Below are 21,630 nucleotides of genomic sequence, written 5' to 3' on the forward strand. Positions count from 1 at the left end.
AGACGTTATCACACTTCTTAATAATTTTAAGTGTAGTTTAACTGATTTCTTTTGTGTAGTAAATAGCACACATTATATAATTAATGTGTTCATTTCTTGATTAGCACCCCTTTAATTTCAGGTTATGGAGCAGTCTAGAACGGACCACTTTCAACGCTGAGGTAGGGATGGACCAACACAGACGTTCCGTTTTACAATGCAATCTGGGATCCTTGGGACGTCCCTACCCTAAACCCTAACGCTAACCTAGTAGCTATTACTGTAACCTTACCATTAACATTTCAACATATATATATGGTGTGAATAATTATGAACACTTAAAATGGTGTGAACAAGATATATATATATATATATATATATATATATATATATATATATATATATATATATATCTTGTTCACACCATTTTAAGTGTTCATAATTATTTCTCTGTTTTGATAGATTCTCTTTTTTGGGGTTAAAATTGGGTTAAAATTTGGGTTTGAATTTTGCAGAAAAGCTTTGCCACCTGGTACCTATGTGACGCAATGCTGCTATGTAGCTTTTTTCATAGGCTACTGTGTATAAATCACAAAACTGCATAAGAATGTCATATATAGGCCTATTCATGACTGAGTCTGTTTTTCGCTGAGGATTATAGGCCCAGGTCAGCCTGGTCTCATAGACTAGATGTAACATAGTAAATGTCAATCTGAGACACTCAAATGAGTATGATACCAAATCAAAATCAAATCAAATTTCATTTGTCACATGTGCCAAATACAACAGGTGTAGACCTTACAGTGAAACGCTTACTTGCAAGCCCTTAACCAACAATGCAGTTTTAGGGAAAATACCTAAAAAAAGAAAATAAATAAAAGTAACAAATAATTAAAGAGCAGCAGTAAAATTACAAAAGCGAGGCCATATACAGGGGGTACTGGTACAGAGTCAATGTGCGGGGGCACCGGTTAGTCGAGGTAATTGAGGTAATAATGTACATGTAGGTAGAGTTATTAAAGTGACATGCATAGATAATAACAGAGAGTTGCAGCAGCGTAAAAGGGGGGTCTGGGTAGCCCCTTTTACGCTGCTTGGGGAGGGGGGGTGGTAATGCAAATAGTCTGGGTAGCCATTTGATTAGATGTTCAGGAGTCTTATGGCTTGGGTGTAGAAGCTGTTTAGAAGCCTCTTGGACTTGACGCTCCGGTACCGCTTGCCGTGCGGTTGCAGAGAGAACAGTCTATGTCTAGGATGGCTGGAGTCTTTGACAATTTTTAGGGCCTTCCTCTGACAATGCCTGGTATAGAGGTTCTGGATGGCAGGAAGCTTGTCCCCAGTGATGTACTGGGCTGTGCGCACTATCCTCTGTAGTGCATTGTGGTCGGAGGCCGAGCAGTTGCCATACCAGGCAGTGATGCAACCATTCAGGATGCTCTCGATGGTGCAGCTGTAGAACCTTTTGACGATCTGAGGACCCATGCCAAATCTCCTGAGGGGGAATAGGTTTTGTTGTGCCCTCTTCACGACTGTCTTGGTGTGCTTGATGTTTGGTATGGTTACATAAGTCAGAAGGTTACATTAAGGTTGATGGGTGGTAACATATTGTACAAATTGCAATTTGTAACATATCATACAAATTGTAAATTGTAACATATCATACAAAATGGATGATGGACATCCACAAATTAAAACATACCAAACTATGTAATTGTAGTGTCCTGGATTTACATTTACTATGTTTTGTCTACCCCTGAGTCCAGGTTGCCCTAGTGAAGACAACACTGCAAAACAAGGTTGTTGGGGAGGATGAAGTAGTCTAGCCAATCCTTTGATCCAAGCTATAAACATCATGGGCAAAAAATATAAAAATAGTTTCCCCATCTTGCATCCATGACACAGGCAGCCAGGATAGTAGACCACTCTAGAAATAATCACCTCCCACTGTAGGCTAGTCTGTGTTCCTGCTATGTTACCCCACCCCTCTTTCCCACCCCTCTCAACTTCTGGCCACAGTCAGTGGGCTACATTGTAAGAATAGACAGCCACAAGATTGAACACTCTGGGAATGGGATCACTAATAAGAACCAAGAAAAACTTTAGATTCTTTCGAGTTTTCCCACTCCAAAGACTTCTCTTCATCCAAAGGGAATAACTCTACATGCAGCTAAATAGAAGAGGGATAGGACCTGACTTAAAGAAAATCACAAATGGGATAAAAGTAGGAAGAAATCTTCCAATATAGGCTACAGCAGGTTTTTATTTTGTTATAAGCTATCACATGTAGGCTATTTGTTATTTATTTCATTTTGGTTTTATGTTGTGGCCTTTATTAGAAAACGAAATTTAACATGCCTATTAAGTTAGCCTAATCAATGTTTCATCGGATTATCAAATGAAAAAAATCTTATTCTATTTCATTTGGAATTTCTTATAGCCTAGAATTAGACCATTTGACTATTATAACAATATCCACTTTTTTTCAAAGTAAAAGATAAGCCAGTGAAGGCTTTGGATTACATGCAGAACATCTCAAAAAACAGCCTTGTGTTGAAGCAACGGAAGTCTTTTGTGTCAGAATAGCCTACTCTGATTTCTAAAGGTGCGTCTTTGGGGCTGGCACAGTGCATGGCGCATAAAGGTGTTGGAGCAAAGAGAGTATTAGCTTTATACAGAGACCATGGCAAAGTGGTTCAAAGAATTCCCCATCAATTTGAAGAACGGTACTGATAGGATCCGCTCAGCTTCAGAATCAGGTTCCCAATCCAGGGGTAAACTTGGACTGGTAGCTGGCATTGGCACCAAAGTAACCAGCTCCAAAGTGAGTTCGAGCAAAAACTCGGGAATGGATAGTAGTGGCGGGGGTGGAGGCGTTGGATCTCTACTGTCAGGAAGAAATAGAAAAATGTCTGCCATCGAACTGGGAAGGAATGGCACACGTTCGATAAAGGATGGAAAAGTTTGGGATAGCCTTATAGGTAAAAGTCGCAAAAATTCCAAAGCAGAGTCGCCAGTGTTTGATGAGCACCAGCCACTGAAAAGCTCCAGTTCTGCGAATGCCTACATCAGTCGTCTGATTAAAGTCGATAAGAAGGACAAGAGCCCAAACTTCAACAGCAGTCCAGTGATACTCGATACAGAGAAATCCCAGCCACTGTGCAAAACAGAGACGGTAAGAAATGTTGAAGCACTTTAGAAATTGTAGACTATTTCTATTTTCAACTGGATGTGATGCTGGACTCAGGGGTAGACCTAACATTGTAAATGTAAGTCTGTCTCCCTACATTTAGTATAATATGTTACGTTTCGTATGGTATGTACAATGCCTTAAGAAAGTATTCACCCTTTACCTTTTCCACATTTTGTTGTGTTACAGCCTGAATTGAAAATTGACTAAATTGAGCTTTTGTGTCACTGAGCAACACACAATACGTCATAGTGTCAAAGTGGAATTTAGTTTGTAGAACATTTTAGAAATTAATACAAAATGAAAAACTGAAATGTCTTGAGTTTATAAGTATTCAACCCCTTTGTTATGGCAAGCCTAACCAAGTTCAGGAGTAAAAATGTGCTTCACAAATCGCATAATAAGTTACATGAACTTATTCCGTGTTCAATAATAGTGGATAACATGATTTTTGAATAGCTGCCCCATCTCTGTACTCCACACATACAATAATCTGTAAGGTCTGTCAAATCATCAAATCAAATCAAAGTTTATTTGTCACATGCATCGAATACAACAGGTGTAGACCTTACAGTGAAATGCTTACTTACAAGCCCTTAGCCCTTAACCAACAATGCCGGTTTAAGAAAAATAAGTCTTAAGAAAGTATTTACAAAATTAAACTGAATAAAAATAAAATAAAATAAATAATAATAAAGAGCAACAATAAAATAACTGTAGCAAGGCTATATACAGGGGGAACCGGTCAATGTGCTGGGGCACAGTTTAGTTGAGGTAATTGAGGTAATATATACATGTAGGTAGAGGTAAAGTGACTATGCATAGATAATAAACAGAGTAGCAGCAGGGTAAAAATGGGGGTGGTGTCATGACTTCCGCCGAAGTCGGTCCATCTCCTTGTGCGGGCGGCGTTTGGCGGTCGACGTCACTGGTCTTCTAGCCATCGCTGATCCACCTTTCATTTTCCATTTGTTTTGTTTTTGTTTTCTACACACCTGGTTTCATTCCCCAATTACATGTTCATGTATTTAACCCTCTGTTTCCCCCATGTTTTTGTGTGTGATTGTTTCTGTGTTCATTCGGTACGTTATGGCTGGTTTTCGACGGGTGCTGTTTTCACCCGTGCGTAATTGATTACCGTTTATTGTTGGTCAAGTGTATTGTTACCATGTGCCTTTATCTTTTTTATTTATTTATTTCACCTTTATTTAACCAGGTAGGCAAGTTGAGAACAAGTTCTCATTTACAATTGCGACCTGGCCAAGATAAAGCAAGCAGTTTGACACATACAACAACACAGAGTTACACATGGAGTAAAACAAACATACAGTCAATAATATTGTAGAAAAATAAGTCTATATACAATGTGAGCAAATGAGGTGAGATAAGGGAGGTAAAGGCAAAAAAGGCCATGGTGGCGAAGTAAATACAATATAGCAAGTAAAACACTGGAATGGTAGATTTGCAGGTGAAGAAAGTGCAAAGTTGAAATAGAAATAATGGGGTGCAAAGGAGCAAAATAAATAAATAAATACAGTAGGGGAAGAGGTAGTTGTTTGGGCTAAATTATAGATTGGCTATGTACAGGTGCAGTAATCTGTGAGCTGCTCTGACAGCTGGTGCTTAAAGCGAGTGAGGGAGATAAGTGTTTCCAGTTTTAGAGATTTTTGTAGTTCGTTCCAGTCATTGGCAGCAGAGAACTGGAAGGAGAGGCAGCCGAAGGAGGAATTGGCTTTGGGGGTGACCAGAGAGATATACCTGCTGGAGCGCGTGCTACAGGTGGGTGCTGCTATGCGTTGCTCACTCATTCTGCTCTCCTGCGCCTGACTTCATGCACCAGCTACACCCACCTTCTGACAGGTGGGGGGGATGTCAATGCAAATAGTTCGGGTAGCTATTTGATTAGCTGTTCAGGAGTCTTATGGCTTGGGTGTTGAAGCTGTTAAGAAGCTTTTTGGACCTAGACTTGGCACTAGGGGTCCTGGATGGCAGGGAGCTCGGCCCCAGTGTGATGCTAATGATACATTCTAATAATACATTTGATAATTAGTCTTTATTTGTTTGTTTGTTTAGCTTGCAGTAAGTTTTATTATGGGGGTATCGGTCTATATAGCAGTAATTGTATGAGGCCGGGGTGTATAATGACTACAAATTCAAAGTATAAACTTGAACTTCATTTGGATGACTATCAATCAATGAATGAAACATAACTATTATATTAACAGCCATAATTATTATAAGCCATAGTAGGCTGCAACAGGAATCCTACTCAAAAATAACATGTGGTGTCATTAATACTGTTGACACTGAAAAGCAAAGGAACAGTCGAAGCTGTGAAAGTTGATATCATTGTTTCAGTTTTCCTCCCTCCCCTTTGTCTCTGAATCTCATTGTATCCACTCCTCCTTGTCTGCCTCTCTTTCCCTTCCTTTCCATCTCCCTCTAAATTCAATTCAATTCAAAGGGCTTTATTGGCATGGGAAACATGTTTACAAGTGAAATAGATAATAAACAAGAGTGAAATAAACAATACAAAATGAACAGTAAACATTACACTCACAAAATTTCCAATGGAATAAAGACATTTCATATTTTCACCCCTATTGAAAGTTATTCCTCCAATCCCCTCTGTTCCTGGCACAGTGTTCCCCCTCTCTCACCCCTCCACCTCCAACTCATCCTTCTCTTTTCTCTCTTTCAAGCCCCAGGTGAAGGCTATCATGTTGTAAAAAGCATTGTGTGCTAATCCAGGTCCCCTCTGGCTAGGCTTTGAAAATAAAAAAGCGAGTGAAAACGATGTAGAGAGATGGTGTGAAAAAAAACATAAAAGAGGGAGGAGAAATAGAGAGTTTTATGTTTTGAGGGGTAAATCCCTTCCCTGACTCCTGAGTGCCCCAGTCGCTGGGGTTGTCAATCTGCCTGTCTTTGTTTGGCTTTGAAAGGGGAATATCTCTCAGGGGCCTCAGAGGAAGCTACAGTTTTGCAGCATTTCCATTATAAGACTTTATCCTGGTGTTTGGCATAAAGACACAGACTTTTGTGTTTCCACCTGTGAGGCCTGGCACAAAAAAAGCATACATGGCCCTAAAAAGACCTAACCTGACATGGGGCTAAGTAACTCAGGGTGTGATAAGCTGTAGCCTATATATAATTTCGCTTATCCGTCGCACCATATTGTGGTCAGGTCACAGGAAGTGCTAAAGCATGTGTGTGTGTGAGCAAGAGAGAGACAGAGATTGTGTCTGTGTGTGTTGTTGGAGTTGTCCCTAAAAGTGCTAAAGCCATCACCAGTTGAATCAGATTTGGCATACTCTGTGCTATTAGATCCTGGTAGAAGGATGGATGGACGCATTGGGGCCTACAGATGTAGGATCTTAATTTGATCAGTCTTTTGTTGATGAGAATTTTCCTTGCACAGCAGGAAATGCAAACTTGTAGTGTATTCAAGTTTTAAAAAGTTTGTAATTTCCACTTTAACATTTCAGACTTGATTTGCCCTAACGTAAAATGTTTAATTCCCTACAAAAAATGTCCATGAATTATGATCCACATAATTATTCACATTTCCTGTTGCTACAGGATTATTTTCCTGCTGTAGAAAACTGTCTCAAATTAATATCCTACATGTATCAGTCATTGTAATTTACCATCATCATGCTTGCAAGGCAACATGACTAGAGATTACTTTATCTTGTTCACCAGCCAGCTCGCTATATATATTGTAAATCAGAATTTGTTCTTAGCTGACTTGCCTAGTTAAATAAAGGTTATTTAAAAAAAATATATATATATATATTTTAAATAACCTTTATTTAACTAGGCAAGTCAGCTAAGAACAAATTCTGATTTACAATGACAGCCTACACCGGCCAAACCTAGACGAAGCTGGGCTAATTGTGCGCCGCCCTATGGGACTCCCAATCACAGCCAGATATGATACAGCCTGGATTCAAACCAGGGACTGTAGTGACACCTCTTGCACTGAGATGCAGTCCCTTAGACCACTGCGCCACATGGGAGCCCAGGTTAGAGATGACAGAACAAGAACATTTATTACAGAAAAACGACCCCCTGTACAGACACTGACCTGGTATCTAGTATCAGGCAGTGAGAAACTTGAAAGGCCTTGGCACTAATAAAAATTCAGAGCAGAGCAGTCAAGTGTGAATGAAATCCTTTTGCAATGGTGGTCTTTAACAGATACTGAAGGTGGTGTTGTTAGGATAATGGTTCTGGGACAAAGAAGATGCAACAATGATACCGCTGTACTCTCTTTGAACATTGACAATAGACGGGCCTGATTGGGTACTGCTTTGTATAACTGATGATATATGTATGTTTGATCTCTTTGGGAAGCAGGGAAATTTAGATAATATATAAGATAATGTCACCAAAAACCCCTTGACGTCTCTTTGTTGTTATCTCACCTCTTCCTTTCCGTCTAGTGAATCATACTTCTACTCTGTAGTCACAGATTAAGACTAGTCTTGGACTAAAAAGCAGGCTCAATGGATAATCTCAATTAAAATAGTTTTGAAATCTAGGACTAGCCTTAATATGTGTCTGGGAAACCAGAGTCTTTGAGCAGTTTTCATGCGTATTCATTTTGCTGTGCTCCTTTGCTTCAGGTGATCATTCTTGAGGACTATGCAGATCCCTTTGACGCCCACAAGACTCGGGAGCAGAGGGATGCGGAGAGAGAGGGGGAGAATGATGGATACATGGAGCCTTACGATGCGCAGCAGATGATCACAGGTGACACATACTATTCAGTATGTTAGCCTACTAATATTTGGATAACAAGCATTGATTTTGGATCAGGTCCCAGCTTTGAGGATGATGGATTGGCCTTTGGTAATCTGATCTGATATCAGTGGCCAGGAAAGAGCAGAGTTTGTTGTTTTTTCTATTGTTGTTCCTATGCATATTTTTTGTTTTAGGCCTATGTGTGTTGGTTTGTGCAGGCATGTGTGCGCCAGGCCTCATTGCCTGAATTCTATGTATGTGTGTCTTTCATGGGTGAATGATTGGACCGCCATTTCCAGCTATCCAGAAAAGAGCGATTAGAAATGTTGAAAAACATGAACTCAATCGCCTAGCACTGGAGGTTGCTATGGCAACTGTGTTGTGCTAGGACAATGGGTGAAGTTTCCTGTCTCTGCTTCCTTTTTCCTGTCTCTGTTTCCTTGTACTTTTCTCCTGAAAGGAAGTTGGCCCTCAGTGACTACCCCCCCCCCCCCCCCCCCCCCCCCCCCGGCTCTCCTCAGACAGAGCCCCTGCATAGCCCCCTATATGGGCAGGCTATGACCATTTCTCAAAACCTCCCAGCATCCAGAAAGACAACTGGTCAGTCGACCAATCACTTACTCTCTTGACCTCCTTTGATTCTGTCGCTTCATTGTTTTACCCAAAATGGTACAATACCCTGCTGTGACACTGAAAATGGCCTGCTACACACTAATCATCAAGGCTTTACCAATGTATATCTTACTACCTGGCTATGTTGGGAAAGCCCGTTTATAGTGCCCTGGGGAATATGGCCGACTGCAGATAACAACATTTTAGTAGCGTGTCATACTTAAGTACATTCTCATATTGAAGTGGTGCAGGAACAGATGTGACCAGCACATTGTGACATACAGTATTAAACAGTGGTTAAGTATTTTGTGACAGTCCAAACTTAGCACATCATTTTTTGGCATTGACAACATACAACAGCTGACATCAGCTGCATGCTATGTCAAGTGAATAACTCAATTGCTCAACTGTTCAAAGCCCATTTATGCTTATTATATTATTATTTATTACATTTTATAAACACATCATGTTTTCTCTAAACACATCATGTTTTCTCTATTCCTCATTGTTGCACTGACCATAATTGGTAGTTCTGTTCTAGGATCAGTTAACCAACATTTCTCAGATACTGATATGGATGTGTGAGGCAAAATACTGGCCTAGGATCAGTTGTCTGGGAATGGTAACTCTAGCTGTTGCCTGAAATGTTGGGTCGGACACACCGTGACGACGAACAGCTAAAAGCTGGGTGCCGGCGAACGGTGGCTCCTTGTTACTGATTAAACATGTAGAATAATCTGAAAATGAACAGAAAATGGCGCCCAATACTCTGGTTAGAGGCACTCTGGTGTGTTTCCTCTCTAACAAGAGTCGCTGTTTTTTTTTAAACAGAGATCAGACGGAGGGGTTCCAAGGACATGCTGAAGATGTGTGTCCTGCTGGAGGGGGTTGAGGGGGAGGTGGAGGAGGGGCGACCTGTGCCCCCCCAGATCTACGACATGACCTATGAGGGTGGTGTGGAGGGTGACGGAGGGAGTGTGAAGACCCCAGTCACCAGGCCAGAGTTAGATCCCCGGCTCCCTGCTGAGTACCAGCTGCCCTGGGAGTGGAAGAAGGAACAGATTGTCAAGGCTCTGCCTGGTACTATAGTCTAGACAAGAGACAAGACCTACTGCACAATCATACACAATTTTAGCACACTACCACTGGCTATGCAGCTATGCAACCCCTATCACAACTATCTGCTGATGCAATGATGCATCTATTAAGTGGCTGACCCCTCAAGCTCTAAGGTCTATAATGTAATTAGACATTCTAAACCAGTACACCAGATCAATATCAATATACAGTATTTGCTACACAGAAGTTGACCACCCCTTTTACATATTTTCTCCCTCTGCTCTGACCCCTCCTCGTTCCCAGCCCAGTTTGACAGCCCTGAGCACCCCACCCCAACCAAAGAGGACCCCCCCGCCCTCAGCCTCACACGGCAGCCCCAGCAGCAGCAGCAGCATCTGCGACAAAAGAGCTGGAGCCAGAAGATCATGAAGTCCTCTCCTACCTTCTTGCCCTCCCTCTCCTCCCCGCCCAGCATCAGCCCTGAGGCTGAGGTGTGCCGGGTGGACCCCACCCTGCCCCTGGAGAAACAGAGGTGAGGAGGAGAGACAAGTGAGACAGGGTTTATAGGTCAACGGCAGGGACAGATGCAATAGATTGTTGCTTTAAAAAACCTTATCTTCGGTTTTTTTCTGCAGCACATAGCAATACATTAGATATGTAGATATGTACCTGTCACTCTCTCCATGTACAGGTAGGGGAGAGTGGGGTAAGTTGAGTAATTTTTACATTCAGCATCACTATGTCAAGGGAAATATAGTGTTTGTTTTTAACAAAGGTATCTACATACATTTCAGAATGTTGTGTATCTAGAAATAATCAAAATTCATGTGAACATAACAGTTTTGAAAACATATCTTGTCCAAAAAAAGTGTTCTCTTGGCACAAGAGAGGGGTAAGTTGAGCATAGGGAAAGGGTAGGTTGAGCTGACTTGGGGTAGTTGTCCTTGTGCCTCTGCTACTCTATCATAGCCTCTCTTTCGACAGATAAATGTTTTTTTCTTCTTTGTCAATGTATCTCTTCAGTGTCATTCAGTCAATTTTTTTCATCCATTGCTACTGCTCAAATGGACTTTTTCCCTTCTCTTACTTCCTTGGCTGCTCTCTCAAGAAAATCAAGGAACCCCTGCTTGTTTTATGTTGGTATACACAGGGCATGATGATGTCTGCTCTGTAACAATAAATATTTTGAGTTCATATGCCTGACACATTGCAAAAATACTATGCATATTATGCATAAACTGGACAAAATGTAATCACCCATTGGCTCAACTTAACTCAACATTTTGAATATATAAGCCCACACAGTGTAGTGCAATGCGTACTGGCGGCAGAGAAGTCAGGCGCAGGAGAGCGAAAACTGATTTACAATGGTGTCGTTTAATATCCATAAACCACCGTCAACAGAACAATACAATAAATGGGTCAAACAAAACCCGGTACATACCAGCATACCGTGCATAAGCACTACAAGAAACAATTACCGACAAGGACATGAGGGGGAACAGAGGGTTAAATATACAACATGTAATTGATGTAATTGGAACCAGGTGTGATGGTTCCAATGGAAACTAATGGAAAATGAAAAGTGGATTAGCGATGGCTAGAAAGTCTGTGACTTCGACCGCCGAACGCCGCCCGAACAAGGAGAGGGACCAACTTCGGCGGAAGTCGTGACAGTACCCCCCCTTGACGCGTGGCTCCAGCAGTGCGTCGACACCGGCCTCAGGGACGACCCGGAGGGCGAGGCGCAGGGCGATCCAGGCAAAGACGGTGGAACTCCTGCAGCATTGAAGGGTCCAACATGTCCTCGACCGGAACCCAGCACCTCTCCTCCGGACCGTACCCCTCCCACTCCACGAGATACTGAAGGCCCCTCGCCCGACACCTCGAATCCAGTATGGAGCGAACAGAGTACGCCGGGGCCCCCCCGATGTCTAGAGGGGACGGAGGAACCCCCCGCACCTCAGACTCCTAGAACGGGCCAGCCACCACCGGCCTAAGGAGAGACACATGGAACAAGGGGTTAATACGGTAATCGGGTGGAAGCTGTAACCTATAACAAACCTCGTTCACTCTCCTCAGGACTTTAAATGGCCCCACAAACCGCGGACCCAGCTTCCGGCAGGGCAGGCGGAGGGGCAGGTTTCGGGTCGAGAGCCAGATCCGGTCCCCCGGTGCCTCACTGCGGTGGCGATCTGCGTTCACCTTTTTGCGCGTCATGGCCTGCTGAAGGTGAACACGGACAGCTTCCCATGTCTTCTCCGCGCGCCTGAACCAGTCGTCCACCGCAGGAACCTCGGTCTGACTCTGATGCCAAGGCGCCAGAACCGGCTGGTACCCCAGAACGCACTGGACGGGAGAGAGGTTAGTGGAGGAGTGGCGAAGTGAGTTCTGTGCCATCTCGGCCCAGGGCACGAACGCCGCCCACTCCCCCGGCCGGTCCTGGCAATAGGATCGCAGAAACCTGCCCACATCCTGGTTCACTCTCTCCACCTGCCCATTACTCCCGGGGTGAAACCCTGAAGTAAGGCTGATCGAGACCCCCAGACGTTCCATGAATGCCTTCCAGACCCTAGACGTGAACTGGGGACCCCGATCAGACACTATATCCTCAGGCACCCCGTAGTGTCGGAAGACGTGTGTAAATAAGGCCTCCGTTGTCTGTAGGGACGTAGGGAGACCGGGCAGAGGGAGGAGATGACAGGACTTAGAGAAACGATCCACAGCGACCAGGATCACGGTGTTACCCTGTGAGGGTGGAAGATCAGTCAGAAAAACCACCGATAGGTGCGACCAAGGCCGCTGTGGAACGGGTAAGGGGTGTAGCTTACCTCTGGGCAGGTGCCTAGGAGCCTTACACTGGGCGCACACTGAGCAGGAGGAAACATAAACCCTCACGTCCTTAGCCAAGGTAGGCCACCAGTACCTCCCACTCAAACAGCGCACTGTCCGACCGATCCCAGGATGACCAGAGGAGGGTGACGTGTGGGCCCAATAGATCAACCAGTCACGAACAGCAGACGGGACATACAGACGCCCAGCGGGACACTGGACGGGAGCAGGCTCTGCACGTAACACCTGCTCAATGTCCGTGTCCAGCTCCCACACTACCGGTGCCACCAGGCAGGAGGTGGGGAGTATGGGAGTGGGATCCATGGGCCGCTCCTCTGTGTCATACAGCCGGGACAATGTGTCTGCCTTCACGTTCTGGGAGCCTGGTCTGTAGGAAAGGGTAAACACAAAACGGGTGAAAAACATGGTCCACCTTGCCTGGCGAGGGTTCAGTCTCCTCGCTGCCCGGATGTACTCCAGATTGCGGTGGTCAGTCCAGATGAGAAAAGGGTGTCTAGCCCCCTCAAGCCAATGTCTCCACGCCTTCAAGGCCTTGACGACAGCCAACAGCTCCCGGTCCCCCACGTCATAGTTTCGCTCTGCCGGGCTGAGCTTCTTCGAGAAGAAGGCACAGGGGCGGAGCTTCAGTGGCGTACCCGAGCGCTGAGAGAGCACAGCGAAGACAATCATGGTACCAATAATTTATTCTAATACAGCAGATGTATGTAATTGAACAGACTATTTAAAATTGCACACAGAAGAAGTTGTAAGGATAATTTAGTTGGTAATGTCATTCTGCAGTTCCCCGGTCGGCCTTCAACTTGAGGTATTCAATTAGAAGACGCAGCACTGAGATAGCCTGCACTTTCTGGAGTAGGTCAAACTGTGCACGTTATCTTTCCATGAGACGCCATCTTAACCAACTTCATTTGGCTTCAATACACTATTGAGTCTTCACATAGGAATGAATGGTGTCACGTGGCCGGTGGCTTTGTCCATTCACATATACAGTCAACGAACCCTTTAGCTCAACCTACCCCACTCTCCCCTATAACTTGCAGAGTTACCTTATGTTGTTCAGATATTCTATTGTTGATATTAGTGAACCACTTCAATACAGGACTCATCTACTATTGTGTAAGCCCTTTATACTTTGTTAGCTTCATGTGCTCAGGAGGGGCGCGGCGGTCTAAGGCACTGCATCTCAGTGCTAGAGGTGTCACTACAGACACCCTGGTTTGAATCCAGGCTGTATCACAACCGGCCGTGATTGGGAGTCCCATCGGGCGGCATCCGGGTTTAGCCGGGGTAGGCCCGTCATTGTAAATAAGAATTTGTTCCGAACTGACTTGCCTAGTTAAATAAAGGTTAAATAATAAAATCCTCCTCTCATTTCTGACCCTGTACCTTCCGGTCCCTCTGTCCCTCGGTTGCTCTAGCTGGTACCATGGCTGTGTAACACGCCAGGAGGCAGAGTCTCAGCTCCAGTCCTGCAAAGAGGCCAGTTTCCTGGTGAGGAACAGCGAATCAGGAACCAGCAAATACTCCATTGCGCTAAAGTGAGTATACTAGTCACTAGTACATCTGTTTATTCTTTTCAGAGCTGATACCATACATAATATGTCCAAAAACAATTGCAGTTGATGCATTGGATCCCTTAATACTAATTTAAGGCTACATATTATTAATTTTGTGGAAGAGCGAGCCAGTGTTTGAATTTGAGATTTTAATTAAGTAATCAATCCTTTTTACCTCTGTACCTTTTTTTTTACTCCCTCTCTCTCAGGACAAGCCAGGGCTGTGTTCACATCATTGTTGCCCAGACAAAGGAGAATGGCTACACGCTGGACCAGAGTAGCTGTGTGTTTCCCAGCATTCCAGAGGTGGTGCACCACTACGGCACTCAGCGGCTGCCTTTCAATGGGGCCGAGCACATGACCCTGCTGCACCCCGTGTCACGCCCTTACTGACTCCACCCCCACCACACTCAGGTGCACCCCAACAACCCCATGCCTCTGCATCTGCATGAAATCATCCTCAACGAACATCTCCAATCTAATGCTGGCCCCCAACAGCCTCAATACAAAACTCTCTTTATCTATTATCATTCACGCTTCAGTCCCTCTCTCTTTAATGTTATTTAATCCATATCAAAACATTTTTTTTTCAGTCTTATTTTCTCCTTGATAAACAGACGACAGCAAGCTCAGAGACCTGGGTATTGCTCTTGCTGTACAATCATTCCCTCACCTTTCATATGCAGCTAATGCAAAACACCCAGGCTTCTGTTTTGCATGTGAACTTGGGAGAAACTCAACCCATGCCTTGATTGTACAAACGGGGCAGAAATGAATAATCAAATGAGTCAGAGCCCTGCCAGTTAGAATTTAGTCAGAATTTCTACTCTCAATTCAAAGATGTGTAGAGAATACAGTATCATTAATCATAATTTTTTATGAAATGGTTTAAGCTGCAAAGGGATAAAGCTAGTGCTTTGTTTGAAGAAAAACAGTAAAGTGACTCACTCACCCTCTGGTGGATGTGCTGGCTCACTGCACCAACTGTACACAACCCTGTGGAGAACAACAACTACTGTACCTGACAAAGACTACTAATAGGGAAAGGGTGATACCTAGTCAGTTGTACAACTGAATGCATTCAACTGAATGCATCTGAATCAAAGAGGTGCTGGGGGGCTGCCTTAATCGACATCCACATCATCAGCGCCCGGGGAACAGTGGGTTAACTGCCTTGCTCAGGGGCAGAACGACAGATTTTTACCTTGTCAACTCGGGGATTCAATCCAGCAACATTTTGGTTACTGGCCCAACGCTATACAACACTGTACAAAGACTACTTCACGTCTACGCTCACAGCAAACATTTAAGTTATGTTCTTAGCCTTCTTTTTTATATAAAGGAGAGATATCCTCCCATCACCCAATTTTCCTCATCTTATCTACTTACAGTGAACAGTGACAGTCGTGTGACTATCAGTACCACCTGCACTGTGAACCATTGAGTGATTCACCCTAATGTAATGTGCCATTGGTTAGGCTAGCGTCACCCTATGGGATTGAATATCCCTTGATAATTACATTAAACCACAGGCTCCTAATCCTGGTCTTCAAGTACCCACATGTATGCTGGTTTTCACCTCATATGATCTCTGCATCATTAATAGAATTGTTGATTGAGCAACTCATATGACTGGTTCGATTTTTGTGGTCTGTCACTGTAAAACCCTGACCATGGCCAATTTGCCTAAAGTCAGTGACTGTAAAACTGAGCATCAACAACTAGTTAAGATGTTGTTGGAAAGCTGATGGAGTTGTTCTATGTGTTAACTACTGACTGAAACAAACCAAGAAACAAAATACTTGATTTAGATGCACAGCGCTATGGAATATGACTGAAAACGTGTCAACAGACCCCATGTTAATTTCCAATGTAAATTGGTGAGATATTTGGTGAAGAAAAAAAAATCTGAAGTTTGATCTGTGCCTTACCTCCCCCTGTCGCATTGCGCAACCTGGTGCTAACAAATGGACCAACAAAATAAAAAGTGGCAATGCATGTTTGCTTTGATTTGATACTACGTTATCTCGCTCACCTGCCGGCTCTCTACAGTTCCAGCCTGGAGATGAGGTTAGATACCATGTAACCCTAGATAATGACTTGTGTGTACTCGTTATGAGAAGATATGCTGATACCATTGTCAACCCTACTTTGTCTTTTGGTGTGTATGTAGATACCTGCTATTGAAACAAGAATGAGTTACTGATGTTACTGATTGAAATAAAATGTCCTTAGTCCATGGTTGTTTACCTATATCCTGTGGACGTTTGTAGTCTCTCTTTTATTATTATTCAAGTGGAGCACGCACGTAGGAATCTCGAATGATTATTGTACACTTGGTTAAATAGCCAATGTCTAGTTGCTATTATTGACAGCTCTGATCGTCATGTTCAATTGACATGGCTAGTGTGACGTTCCCCTGTGGGATTATATAGGTTCCTCCCAACTTTTCCTACTCGAGGCTCTGATGAAGGCGAACTCCGCCGAAACTTATGCCTGTTTGTTTGTCCCGATAATAAATCAATCAGATCTATGCAGAAAAAGAGTGCTCCTTTTTCTTTATTTCCCTGCATGAGTCATCTGTTGAAGTGTCCTGGGGTAAGGAATGTTTGTGGATTGTACTGCCTTAAAAGCAGATAATATGTGAAGAAATTCATACTGTTTGGGATCAAGATGTTGTGATAGTAGTGTATGCGGCCATATGGAGGCGTGCTATCGGATGATCAAGGTCAGTACAGGCAACTCTATACACATCTGTGAATCCAAATGCACACAGTTCATTAGTGACTAAAGTTTTGTCTGTAAACGTTTCAAAGATCATAGGCATATTGTAATATAATCTGCTTAATTTAAAGAATACAGCTATTTAGACGTTGCCCACTTACTATATTTCCCACACCAATTCTCTGTAGGCTTTTGTATACCCTTGCCCCATCACTGCCGCTGTCTATGTCATTGAAAAATGTAGAACTTTGTCAGTATCGGGTGTGCTGCAGAGTGCATTAAATTGGTCAGCTTTCAAGCAGCTTCTATTGCCGTATTTAAATGTGTAGTTCAGAGTGTAAAGGGAAAGAGTCTGGGGATAGATTGGGTGTAGCGTGGACTCAGCAGAGTGAGGATCGGGTGTAGGGTTGGGCCTGGGACAAACAGTTAAGGTAGACGTTAAGAGCAGGGGCACCCAGGCCACTTTGCGTACAATTGAGGTAAATGCATCCCAGAAAAATGTACAAGTGTAACATCATTACACCCAGTGGTATCAGGGATACTTAACGAGAAGGAAGGAAGAGCACCATCCCTCTCTCCGTCCTTGACTGTCTGTTTCTCCCCCTCTCCTTTATCACTCCATCACTGTGATATCTGAGTCTGATAATCTATCAACAGAATCACCTTGTCTTATTGAGAGGACATTCCATATGTGTTGGTCCTGAGTCAGGTTAACGTGAACATTGAGATGGTTAGAGTATCAAGTCCACTTGTGAATGCAAGTCCTTGGACCTAAGGTTGGGTATACTATTCCTGAAAGAAACACAGACTAAGCACAATGTTTTTGTACCTCAGTTGTCTGGTACCTCAATTGTCTACATTCTTATAATACATGCCATTTAGCAGACGCTTTGATCCAAAGCAACTTACAGTTATGCGTGCATCCATTTTTTACATATGGGTGGTCCCAGGAATCAAACCCACTATCCTGTCGTTGCAAGAGCCATGCTCTACCAACTGAACTATAGAGGAATACTTAGAAAATCCTACATCTAGCTAGTTAGTTCAGGTTAACTTTAAAAAGAAGGTAAGGCAACCAAAGCACCATTTAAAAAAATTCAATACAGCAGTTATGGTCCTAAATTGTCCTGGTCATTGAGTCCTTTGTCACACCATTATAGTGCACAACTCAAGTGGCCATAAGAGACATCACCATGTTCTATCAAGATGGACTACTTATACATGATCAAGGTGTGCCTTTTTAAATTCTACTTGAGTGATACAGTAAGATAAGTGCTAGATATACATTAGGATGGGGTCCTAGTCTAGAGTGGTAGTTGGGCTACAGTTGGATGAATATACAGGATACAGAATATCTATTTTCTTTGTGTTAGATACCATCTTTCCCTCATGCTATCTCAGCCCCTCTGGCTCCTTAGGCTTGCATGACAGACAGGACCGTCTGACTATGACTGATGGACGGGGCAGTTTGTCATCTTGTTGTCGCTTGACCTGGCCTGCCGGTAACCGAAGTGTCCCTATCATCCTTATCTGCCTGTGCTGTCTGCTTCCCCAGTGACAGGACCAGGCTCTGTGTCCCACTTCTCCTTACCTTACCCAGGCTGGCCCAGCCATGTGTGTCTCATAAAGGCTGAGTGAAAGGTCCAGGCCAAGGTCAAATGTGTATTTGTTTCAAGTATTTTGTATGAGGTGCTGGTTCAGTTGTTATGGTTTGTAAATAGCTAGGCAATTGCTCTGTGTGTCCAAGAGATGTACCGTAAAACTTCAATTAAAAGCCCAGGTGTTAATTTGCTTCAATCACTGAACACAACCAGTGCTTGTTAGAGACAGGCTGAGACAGGATTCTATTTCCAGCTTTTGCAGAATAAAATTGTGAAAGACTACCACACTGTTTATTGTTACCAGTATGACCAGTATAAACATTATAATAACAAATCCATCACAGACTTGCAATGACTAGGATGCCCATCATACACCCCGATTTTACGCTTCAGCACCATTCTCTCACTCGTTGCGCTTCTTGTATACACCGCAGTTGCAGTGACCATGTCAAACCACACTGCTGTCTCATCCATGGCAATGACGTTGCTCTCCTCTCACGGTGCACACAAAACATCCTGTCACTGGGCACACGCTGTTTGAATCAACGTTGTTTCCACGTCATCTCAATGAAATCATGCTGAACCAACGTGAAATTGACATTGAATTGACGTCTGTGCCCAGTGATCTGTATCTTCTTTTGCGCACTCTTTACCATACTCACTGAAGTTCACTGATAAACAATTCATTTAGACCCAGTGTTTATTTGAAACAAAGTATTTATTTGCTAAACTGTCTGCCGATGCCCGGCTATTAAAATGGACAGGCGGCTATTTAGACTCGGCATTTAATTGAAGTTTTACAATATTACTCAACTTATCACTTGTAGATTAAGACATGTGTCACCCAATTACAGTGTCTCCTGATATCAAAGTGGTTGGCTAAGGTATACTATGATCAAAGTAAATCTGTCAATTCTGTGTTATGTAAGTGTTCATCCTCACCGAACAGACAGTGACTCGATGCTACATTCTCCAGAGCCTGCATTTAAGTGTATCATACCTTTGAGGCTAAATATTTGCTTTTGAAGGAATGAATGTCCTCTATCTTTTTCACTGAGCAAAACACAGTCTGATGTATTTGAATCGTCCAATGACTAAAGACCTCTGAACACTCCTGTGACCAAGTGGAATGAGATTGAGATACTCAAGCAGGAAGGGGAGGGTCTGTGTCTCTGTGGTCAAAACATGTTTTCACTGCACACTATTCCTTTCACAAACACACCTGGACAAAAGGAACACCTATGTGAGAATGCTATTCATTGACTAAAGCTCAGCGTTCAACACCATAGTGCCCTCAAAGCTCATCACTATCAATCAATCACATTTATTTATAAAGCCCTTCTTACATCAGCTGATGTCACAAAGTGCTGTACAGAAACCCAGCCTAAAACCCCAAACAGCAAGCAATGCAGGTGTAGAAGCATGGTGAAAAGGAAAAACTCCCTAGAAAGGCCAGAACCTAGTAAGAAACCTAGCGATGGACCAAGCTATGAGGGGTGGCCAGTCCTCTTCTGGCTGTGCCAGGTGGAGATTATAACAGAACATGGCCAAGATGTTCAAATGTTCATAGATGACCAGCAGGGTCAAATAATAATCACAGTGGTTGTAGAGGGTGTAACAGGTCAGCACCACAGGAGTAAATGTCAGTTGGCTTTTCATAGCCGATCATTCAGAGTATCTCTACCGCTCCTGCTGTCTCTAGAGAGTTAAAAACAGCAGGTCTGGGACAGGTAGCACGTCCGGTGAACAGGTCAGGGTTCCATAACCGCAGGCAGAACAGTTGAAACTGGAGCAGCAGCACGACCAGGTGGACTGGGGACAGCAAGGAGTCATCAGGCCAGGTAGTCCTGAGGCATGGTCCTAGGGCTCAGGTCCTCCGAGAGAGAGCGAAAGAAACAAAGAAAGAGAGAGAAAAATAGAGAAAAAGAGAGAGAGAATTAGAGAGAGCATACTTAAATTCACACAGGACACCTGATAAAACAGGAAAAATACTCCAGATATAACAGACTGACCCTAGCCCCCCGACACAAACTACTGCAGCAGAAATACTGGAGGCTGAGACATACTATACCCCATAATGACAAAGTAAAAACATATTTTTAGACATTTGAGGCCAGTTGAGGACTTGTGAGACGTCTGTTTCTCAAACTAGACACTAATGTACTTGTCCTCTTGCTCAGTTGTGCCTCCCACTCCTCTTTCTATTCTGGTTAGAGCCAGTTCTGTGAAGGGAGTAGTACACAGCGTTGTATGAGATCTTCAGTTTCTTGTCAATTTCTCGCATGGAATAGCCTTTATTTCTCTGAACAAGAATAGACGGACGAGTGTCAGAAGAAAGGTCTTAGTTTTTGGCCATTTTGAGTCTGTAATCGAACCCACAAATGCTGATGCTCCAGATACTCAACTAGTCTAAAGAAGGCCAATTTTATTGCTTCTTTAATCAGAACAACAGTTTTCAGCTGTGCTAACATAATTGCAAAAGGGTTTTCTAATGATCAATTAGCCTTTTAAAATGATAAACTTGTATAAGCTAACACAACGTGCCATTGGAACACGGGAGTGATGGTTGTTGATAATGGGACTCTGTACGCCTATGTAGATATTCCATTAAAAATCATCAGTTTCCAGCTACAATAGTCATTTACAACATGAACAATGTCTACACTGTATTTCTGATAAATTTGATGTTATTTTAATGGACACCTTCTTTTGCTTTTCTTTCAAAAACAAGGACATTTTTAATTGACCCCAAACTTTTGAACGGTACTGTAAATGCTTTCTAAATATAGTTTAATCAAATTATAAAATGACTAACTATAAGATTTCACCTTCCTTACAACTGTAAAAACGAAACATCTGCCCCCTTCGCTGTGAATGGCTTCCTGAAGTCCTTAGGAACTCACCTCTCATCTGATATGAATCTTGTCTGTCAATGACAAACAGAACGTTTTTTTTTGAATAGCTGGCTATAAATCGATCTCTGAATGTGCCACAGTGATGAAACCACTTTCTCCTTCTGGGCTATGGTGTAAGGATTACAGGCGTGTGTCAGTGGCTGTGAAGTAGGGTTCAGCCAGGAGTTGATGGAAAGTCAGAAGAGCGAATGAAATGGTAGGAGGGACATCCCAGCTTAAAGTGGTTTTAGATTTCACATCCTACCTCACACAGGCTCAGAAAATATATAACTGTGTCTGTGGGAAACAGGGCTATTGCTCAATGCAAGCCATTTCGGTGTCCACAGATCACATTTATAAGCTAAAATGACAATTGGAACCGGTAGCAGAACCACGCAGGTCCCCATAACAGAGGACTT

At 43.2% G+C, this 21,630-nt stretch overlaps 1 protein-coding gene across 2 annotated transcripts; it reads left to right on the forward strand.

Annotated features, from left to right (window-relative positions):
* Positions 1–2,000: 2,000 nt before the first annotated feature.
* Positions 2,001–16,535, forward strand: LOC106588169 (SH2 domain-containing adapter protein E). Of its 2 annotated transcripts, XM_082970307.1 has the most exons (7): positions 2,001–3,151; positions 4,850–4,945; positions 7,795–7,921; positions 9,356–9,604; positions 9,887–10,115; positions 13,855–13,974; positions 14,202–16,535. In XM_082970307.1, exons 1-7 carry the CDS (start codon positions 2,660–2,662, stop codon positions 14,383–14,385), a joined length of 1,497 nt encoding a protein of 498 aa, XP_082826433.1. In that variant the 5' UTR covers positions 2,001–2,659; the 3' UTR covers positions 14,386–16,535. The 2 variants fall into 2 exon arrangements, with proteins under 2 accessions (XP_082826433.1, XP_014032362.1); XM_014176887.3 differs by lacking the exon at positions 4,850–4,945.
* The last annotated feature ends 5,095 nt before the right edge of the window (positions 16,536–21,630 follow it).

Source organism: Salmo salar, chromosome 27 (genome assembly GCF_965601325.2).
Source record: "Salmo salar chromosome 27, fSalSal1, whole genome shotgun sequence".
Lineage (NCBI taxonomy): Eukaryota > Metazoa > Chordata > Actinopteri > Salmoniformes > Salmonidae > Salmo > Salmo salar.

Excerpts from the sequence above, each read along its gene's own strand:
- LOC106588169 (XM_082970307.1), top strand. The coding sequence starts at position 2,660 with ATGGCAAAGTGGTTCAAAGAATTCCCCATCAATTTGAAGAACGGTACT. Across the intron at positions 4,946-7,794 it reads TGCTGGAGCGCGTGCTACAG|GTGATCATTCTTGAGGACTA; the intron begins GTGGGTGCTGCT and ends CCTTTGCTTCAG. Across the intron at positions 9,605-9,886 it reads GATTGTCAAGGCTCTGCCTG|CCCAGTTTGACAGCCCTGAG; the intron begins GTACTATAGTCT and ends CCTCGTTCCCAG.